Source organism: Theobroma umbraticum, unplaced genomic scaffold, assembly GCF_002168275.2.
Source record: "Theobroma umbraticum cultivar Fairchild unplaced genomic scaffold, ASM216827v3 scaffold_146.0, whole genome shotgun sequence".
NCBI classification, from domain to species: Eukaryota; Viridiplantae; Streptophyta; class Magnoliopsida; order Malvales; family Malvaceae; genus Theobroma; species Theobroma umbraticum.
This window is the reverse complement of record NW_018397265.1, coordinates 4,132,750-4,141,727: the sequence shown is the minus strand read 5'-3', so window position 1 is coordinate 4,141,727 and position 8,978 is coordinate 4,132,750. Positions and strand designations below refer to the sequence as shown.

At 30.8% G+C, this 8,978-nt stretch overlaps 1 protein-coding gene and 1 long non-coding RNA gene across 2 annotated transcripts; both read left to right on the top strand.

Annotated features, from left to right (window-relative positions):
- Nucleotides 1-285: 285 nt before the first annotated feature.
- LOC110422876 (uncharacterized) lies at nt 286-4,247 on the top strand. The gene is made up of 2 exons (XR_002445780.1): nt 286-671; nt 3,779-4,247. It is a non-coding gene; the product is annotated as an uncharacterized LOC110422876 (long non-coding RNA).
- A 2,316-nt stretch (nt 4,248-6,563) lies between these two features.
- LOC149526799 (uncharacterized) lies at nt 6,564-7,321 on the top strand. Its single transcript, XM_089784584.1, has one exon. It carries the CDS (start codon nt 6,723-6,725, stop codon nt 6,960-6,962), a length of 240 nt encoding a protein of 79 aa, XP_089640710.1. The 5' UTR covers nt 6,564-6,722; the 3' UTR covers nt 6,963-7,321.
- The last annotated feature ends 1,657 nt before the right edge of the window (nt 7,322-8,978 follow it).

Sequence of the window (8,978 nt, the reverse complement as noted above, 5' to 3'; positions counted from 1 at the left end):
AAGAATTTTGTGACAGTAATTAAAAATATATGTAAATGTCTTTATGCTTGAATTTGAAATTCAAAGAATGTTCAATAAAGAAAGTTTTCATGCTAGTGGGGGACCGAAGGATGCCGCCCATGTGGGAGTGAGGTAAGCATGCAAGTGGCGAGCAAGAAAGTAATTTCCTTTGGCCAATGCATGTCTACCCGTGAAGCCACGCAAGGGAACAAGAAAATATCGCATGGCAAATAAAAATGCATGTGACCTGCCAAGTGTGGAAGAAAGAGATTTATCAAAGATTTTTTAAAAAATGGGCATTGTGCATTGTGGAATCCGCCCATTTGGAGGACCTTTGTCTGCCAAGGTTTTCCTCTCAAACCCGAGGATAGTAAAAAATATCCTTCTAGGAAGATGGTTGCCAAACAATTAAAAAAAAAAATGGAAAGGGAGTTTTGCATTTCTTCTTTGAAACCCGAGTATTCTAAGGGTAGTTCTAAACGTGGAGCTGCCAAGGAAACCAAGGAAAAACAAAAGTTGAAAGTATTAAACATTCTTCCATTGGAGAAGGTTTGATGAAGGAGGTAGGAAAGCTAGTAGAGAGAAGCAAAATCTTTGAGCATTTGATTTAATTTGACGAAAGTTGTTGCCGTGAGGTTCTCTTCTGAACCCATGCAGACACACCAAGAAAGGTAAGAATGTTATATTCTTTACTAGTCATATTTCTCGGAGTATTTACTAGAAAGATCATTTTTTTTGAATACGGAAGACGTCGGGGAAATACTAAATCGGGCATCTTGAAGGTAAAAGGATTTTAACTTTAAAGTTATGAATGTTGGGCTTTAAATTTTGAGTCGTAATGGATTCTGAAATTTGCATTGTGTTTGTATATGGATGCATAGTTGCGGGAAGTTGAGCTAAGGTTCAAAGGTATGACAAATGGTTGAGAGAATAATGTGTGCTTTTAGTACTCAACATAAGCTTGTAAGCTAGCATGAAATGTGATTAATGTTGAAACTAATGATCTAAGTATACACATAAACAGATTCGGTTGCTTACCAATAAAGGTGCTGGAAATTTTATCAAACACAGCCTAGCACCAAGGGGCAGATTGGTGAAGTTTGAAAGGAGGGGAAATGAATGAAATTTGGCAATTTAATTCCAAATAGTTTGTTGGCCGAATGTGTAGATAGGTTGGCATTTAACATATTACTAAGCAATACTACGATATGTATTGCTAGTGAATAATTGAGCTAGTGCCTCGGTTGTTAAACAATAATTGGCAAGGCACGGGTGATTGGCACATTGGCCGAAGCATTAAGCCGTCAAAGGCTTGGATGGTGGTGGTGATTTTAGTTGCTAAATCCTTGGCTGAATCAAGCTTAAGCTAAAGGAAGCTGATTGGTAATATTAGTGAGAAATCCCACCAATTGACGTGAGTGGGCAATTCCTTTTTAAAGTATTACTGAATGGTAAATATGATTTATTAAATATGCTAGATATGGCCAATGTTTAGATATTATTCAATGACATTGAGTTTTGATGTTTATATTTGGATTGTAACTGGGTTGATTGAGCTATTAGTGACTAAGAATGATTACTAAACTCGTTTTATACATGTTGTTTTCGCGGCATATCAAAACTATTAAGTTGTTTACAAAATGGGAAACAAGCCTTTGAAATATGATGAGATTTTATACTCTATTTTGAAGCATTCAAAATTGTATGTATTATACTCCCATATAAAAAGGCCTTAGAGTGGTCGTTAATGAGTTTTCTAATCTGCCTTGGTGGCTATTTTCATGATGCTTGAGTGAAATATTTTAACTATGCCATGCTCATTGATTTTCGTACGTGAACCTGCTATTTTAATGTTCACTGATTTTATGATGAACTTGGTTATATATCGCTCACAGCTTTCATGATTTAAACATGCATACATGCCTTCTGAGCTTATGGTTGAATTGATTATATGCAATTGAAATTCCATTGGTTCGTTTTTTTAAGTAAACCTTACAAGTAGATGTCTTGTTACCACACCATATTTGTTTGGTATTTGTATACAAAGTAGTGATTATTGATGATTGAGAACATGAAGCTCCGACTAATATTGGTGGCGTGGGGAGTTCCCACGAGTAGGTAAAAGGGGACCTAAAGACTCGACTTATATTTGTTATCATGGGGAGTTCGCACGAGTAGATATTGATGTTATTGATATCAGAGAGCTTACAGGCTATATTAGACCTCCTGAGGATATCCTAATTGATACGTTTTTATTAATTGAGCATGGCATTACTATTATATTTGTTTGAGAAAATCATGGCTTTGATTTATTAGTTTACATGACATTCAAGAAATTATATTGTTTAAGATCACCATGGTTAATTGATTTTATAGAGCATCGGATTTTTACATTGCAAAAGTGATTAAAATTTTTGAGATTTAAATTTAAGCATCTTATATTGATTTGCACAAGATTTATTAACTTTGTGCACATTTTATCTCATTATACATATATATTATCATTAGGCTTTTATCAAAAGCTCTACCTTAATGCTTGTTTTCCTTTTTGTCCACTCACTTAGTATAAAAGGCTTACCCCAACTAGTTGGCAATAGCAAATAAGTGAATTAATTGGGAATAGTCGTGGTGAGGAACATCAACTTGCTGCATAGGTAATTGGCATCTTATAGGATTTTCCTTGTGTCACTCTACTGTCTAGATATCAAATTGTTTACCGTTCTTAAATAAAGTGATGTATTCATAAAACTATTCTAGGTTGAGTCCCTTGGATACTATTTGATTAACTTTAAATGGAGTAATGCTTGAAGGTTTACATTTTAGAACATATTGTACATATATTTTAAATTTCTTGTTAAGAATTTTTATGAGTGTTTAAGAATTAAATTTACAATTCTGGTTTTATAGCATTATTAGTACATGATAATGGAAATAATTTATTTGGTGAGATTAATATATTTAAAAGGTTTGTCAGGTTGTGTAGGTTTGCTTACATGACTTGTGTGTTAATAACAACCGTAAAAGTGGGTCGTTTCGCATAATGTTCAAAAATTCTCCTAAATTGTTTAAATAAATTCAAATAAGCTCTTTTTTTTATTATATTTAATTAAGTATTTATATTTATATTTTGAATTAAATAAATTTTTATGATTAATGATAGACTAAATATTATTTGTTATTTTTATACTCACGTATTGTTGACATGACGTTGATATGAAAAGTGAAAATGTCACATAATTATATCATCATGTCATATCAATATGTTATATTATCATCTATTATAATAAGTTAGCATACCATGTCTGTGCCAAATGGAACATAATGATAAATAGTTTTTTGATTAAATCAATTATTAATAGGACTTATTTGACTAAAACTAAAAATATGAAGACTTATTAGATTCAAAATAAAAGTATATAAACTTAATTGAACGTAATAAAAAAGTAAAAGATTATTAGAATTTTTTTATATTTAAGTGATTTTTTTAGATATTATACTTGGTTTTCTCTCTTTTTCTCTCATCCTTTTCTTTTCTTTTAAAAATTTAAAAGAGTTATTTTAGAAAAAGAAATAGTTTTTCTTCCTTTTTATATCATATTTTTAATTTTTATTTTTATGAAATTTTATCTTAAAATATTCAAAATCAAAATTTAATAATAAAATTCTACTAAATTAAAATAAAGTGACAAAATTCATCGTTGGAATAGCGTATGACTATAAATTTGACATTAGGGATTTTATTTTCTTTTTACAAATTGGTTTTGTTGGTGAATTTAAGGTGAACGTGGCGATTCAAAAAAGCAAACAGCCACGTCACTCCAGTGGAAAACGTAGACTTTCTAGAGAATAGTATGCCAGATACTCAGGAATGGTTGTGGTGGAGCAAGAGCCTACGTGTCAAGAAATGCAACCTAATGCTAATGACTCATGCCACGTGGCAGAGCAGTGCAACGAGTTGGCTAACGGCTGCTGGCTGCCAAATAACAAATTCTAACCGCCTACAACGTACCTTCTCAACGCGACCTCAACTAAATTGGCTTCTCACCCTTTGTTATCGAAATGACAAGATTACCCCTAAAATACGTTATGTCGTTATCTGAATCTCGCTTTCTGAGGGTAAGAGGAACCCATATTTACCTATCAATCTTTCTATTTTCATTTGGAACTTCCTTTCAGCAGCCTTGGAATTTTGAATGTTTGAATTCATGAATTGAATGAAATTTACGGTTCAAAAGAATTTGACTTAATTATTTGGGCAAATCAATTGACTAAATTTGGCTTAATTAAGCTTTGATGTTACTATCTATCCATTAATTAAGACTTATCCAATAAGAATAACCTTTTTCATTGTCTCTAATAAGAATATCTTTATGTCTTAAACGTAATTTTACATGCTATAAAATATAAGCTTTGAATAAAGATATTATTTCAATAATTATTTTATAAAAAAATAACTATTAATATCATAAGGCATAACATTTGAACCACAAAATGAGAATACAACTTTTTATATCATAATTTTTAAATAGTTGTATTTTTTAATTATATCATAATATTTAGATTTGGAGGTATTTTGCACCTTATCAAAAGATATAACCTTTCACATAAATAATCATTTACAATCTAATAATCACATTATGTGATATAATTTTTCAATTGACATGTATTTTCAATAATCATTATTTTTTATATGAAAAGATATAATCTTTCATTTTTAAAATACATTGACATTTATAGAATTTCTAACTTAGAAAATAATATACTTCATATTAAAGCTTTTAAAAAATAATAGATACGTTATCATTGAAATATCTAAATAAGCTCAAGGAAAAAAGTCGTAGAGATATTAATTATTTTTTTCCTTTTAAGTTTAGATTTTTTTTTGGGTGGTGTTCGAACCATGAATAGAATGCCACTCCATGATGTATGTGTGTTGAATAACAAAAATCATCAATTTATTAATATTTATTGCATGAGTTTTAAATGTCATATATTACGTGTTAGTGGTACATAATTAAGTAGCATTTATTCATGTCGTCTTCATATCAACTCATATATTTTTATGGCTTGACGTTGACATGTGTTGACCGTTAAAACTCAATAATGTGGATGATATTTGTCTCTTTTAATTAGACTGAGGTTAATATTATTTATTCAGATCAACATTCTAATCGGTAAAAATGATTATTTTTTATTTAAGAATGTAGATTTTAATTTTATTTTTTAAATAAAAAAATTTTATATTAATCAATAAGTCAAATATTTAGACATATTTTAAAAATTATTTTATTTCTTTCCGTACTCAAAATTTATCCAAATTATAACTTGGAAAAACATAAATAGAGAGATTAGAGGCTCTAAGCCTCAAAATTAACTTGGATGGGTCAAGAATCTCTAGTGTAAAGTGATATATTTTTTTTTAAAAAAAAAAAGAAGAAAAAGAGTGATATATTTTGCTATGACCGCCATACATAAATTGGAGAGTTCGACAAAGGTTGGAATGTGTGGTTAGTGGTTGCGGCAAATCATGAAAAGGGGGGGATGAGATGAGGTCTCTGTAGTTCTTAAATTTGGATTTGAAAACAATGGGTCCTTAATGCCATAGTTATCAAATTCGATAAGGTAATATATTCAAGTGGTAGTCAAATGAAAGAATCCTCGAGGTTGGCGTTTTTGGGTGAACTTCCTCTGCCCAATACCAATTGAATTGAACGCTTCTCGAACGTTGACCTCCATAATATTCACATCACCTTTTCACACCAACTTAATTATATGGTAAGAAATCATTAATGCAACCATGCAATCACGATGAACCAATAATGGTATCATATTCTTTTCTTTTCACCTTTCAATTAAGAATATCATTTTGAAATAATAATAATTTAATTAAATAAATCAAAATATATGTTTAATAGGTCAATGTAGGTGAGCAAAATCATTCTCAATCGGAAAAAAATGAATCGAATTGAAACAAGTTTGATATTTTTGATTCAATAAGAATGGGTTTTAAGGTGTTCAATTAGTTTGAAGTGTTCGATTCGATTTTTGTTCGAGGATGTTCTTAATGGAACATACCGAACTAATATTATTTTAAATTTAATAATAACTTTGCATTGTTAGTTATTTTGAATTTACTTGAACATGTTAGAATTTATATTTGTATGTAACATATTAGTTGGGTTTTTTCATTCAAAATGTTAGTAACAGATCCACGGTTGGCGGAGCCTTAAATATTTGATGTCACAACCTCGAACGGAAGTAAAATTGTTGGATAGGAGAAGGGTTTGAGCTTCGAGGTGATAAATCTACATCCGTGTGGCCATCAGATGGTTCGCCGGGTTGGGTGGTTTATCCACACACACACTTCTCTAGGGAGTGGAAAGCACGTGCGAAAGGCAAAACAAATGAAGGAAGCGCACGTTGTTCACGCGCAGCTCAACACTTTGCATATGTTTGGTGAAAAAACTAAACGGAAATTGATTCAAAGAGATTTTCAACACGGTCCAAAACAGTCGTCATAGTATTTGCTCCGCAGAAAAGATATTTTCCACCAAACCTGTTTATTTCCTGCCCCCTTACGTCTCCCCCTTCTCTATCCTTTCCCCTCTCTCCCTCTGTCTCGCTCTCTCTATAAATAAGAATATCCGCATCCACATATGGACTCAGATTGAGATTTGGGTAGAGGGGTTTTGTTTAAACGTCTTGTGAAGCCAGGAGCAGAGATGGAGCTGGAGCAGAAGATGGGGAACGACAACAACAATAGTAATTTCAAAGCAAAGGAAGACATGGGTGTTGCGGTTCACAGCCAAGTGAGAAAAATAAAGCACGAATCAGAGCAGAGCATCGACTGGTCACCTGGACAGCCTGAGATGAGACCTGTTCTACGAGAGATCTCCAGGCATCAGCTTTCTCGCTCTCCTTTGGGCTTAAGCGGGAGACCGATCTCTGTTGGTCACTTGTAGTCGTCGTTCGGTTTGACGAATCTTTTGAAAGAAAAAAAAAAGAAAAATAATGCTTACTCGGACAAGGCAGGGAAGACCTTCATCCCCTGTTTTCATATAGAATTTTAAAGCTCTTTTCTCTCTGCCTCCCTCTGTCTCTTTGTATATATATTGTTCTGGATATAGTGGGATTTAATAGGTTTAATTAAAACCTGGCTGATTAGGGTTCTGTTCCCCATGATGTATCAATTTTTTGATCGATTTCTTGCAGACAGGTTTCATTTCATTCCTGGTAAATCTTTCTATATGTCAGAAATAGGGAAAGGTGTAGATTCATATATTTATCACATGATCCCAATCTGTTCACTCTGTTTTTCTCACTGCGTCCAATAACTAATATAATCAAAGACTAAATTCCTGTAATGATTCAGGTTAAAATCTTTTGATTTGTATATGTTAAGTGTGTTTCTTTCTTAATCTCAATGCAGTTGCCAGTTGGGAAATGTTTTGATTTGGTATTCTTGGCAAGTATATATATTATATTCTTTTCCTTTATAAAACTTATTATTTACTTTTTTTTGTTCTAAATTTGAAACTTTAATTACTTGTAAAATTATAATAAAAAATGGTAAAAGAGGGGTAAAAATTGACATTTAATTTGAAATAGATGGAATATTTTTGGATTTGTATGTTGTTGACAATATGTATAAAGTTAGGGGAAAGGGATTCAAATATGTTTTGCTGAAGCAAAATACTCTTCTTGATCTTAATTATTATAAATATTTGATTAAATTAATTTTTAATAAATATATATATTTAAAAATTAATTTTTTCAAAATTAATAAAGTATTTTTTTCAAGTACAAAAAAATAATGATCAAAATTAACCTAAAAAATTTTGATTAAAAGAAGTTAAATTGAAATGCTAATTATGGGAGGAAGGGAATATTAATTTTGGGAAATGAAACGGAGTGAAGAAGGCGAATTTACTTCGAAGTTAGGTTGGTTTAGAATTCAACTTTTGTCCTTGGAATTTTCAATTTTGGTATCACAGCATCTATAAGCTAATGTTTAAAAATGTTTGGTTTGAATAACCTCAACTGGCTTTTGTTCTTTCCAAGGACTAATAATTAACGCATGCCCAAGCCAGACAAAGAGGGAGGCTGACCTCTCCACTTGCACACCACAAATTTTGTTCAAACTCATCAAATTGGAGAAGTCTAACCATTTCCTTTTTTTTATTTGATCTTTTGGTATAAAACATTCTTATCTTTTTAAACATGTTATAGTCTGTAGATACATAGGGATGTCATGTCGAAGGACACTCTAAATAGGGTTAAAGATGAAAAAATAAATCAATAAATAAATCCATTCAAATTGATGCTTATTCAAAAAGAAAACCTCCACCATCGACTGCAGTTCATAGGTTTGATCATTGGCACTTTTGGTCCATTGACACCAACAATCTCTCTTAATTTCAACAATAGTTTTCATTCTATCCAAGAAAATTCAAAAATTTGTTTAAATTCAACAGTAGTTTTCATTGACACCAATTTAGGTGCAAAATTTGATGCTTATATTGCTAAAAACAATTATAAATTATATATATGTATTCAATTTTTCTTTTAAAATTAGTCTAAGTAAGCCCATATCCACTTATTGGGTTAAATTGAAATGAGCATATCGTCACAAAGAAAATAAATCTTTGGTGACGTAAATGTCACCAGTAAACCAATTTAATTATTTTATTGATGGAATAAACCAATTTAATTATTACAATAAATACTAATTGTCGCTTTAAAAATATTATATTAGTAATGATTAAGTCCTTTGGTTTCAAAATATGTGAAATGCAATAATAAAAAAGAATATATAATTAATATTAAAAATTTTAAAAATATATAAAATAGAAACAATGTGTAATAATAATTTAAAATCCATCTATTTGCATTAACATAAAAAGAATCAAAAGTATAATAATAAATTCAAATAGTTTTTCTATTCTACCGAAATACAATTTCCCTCATGTTAATGTGGC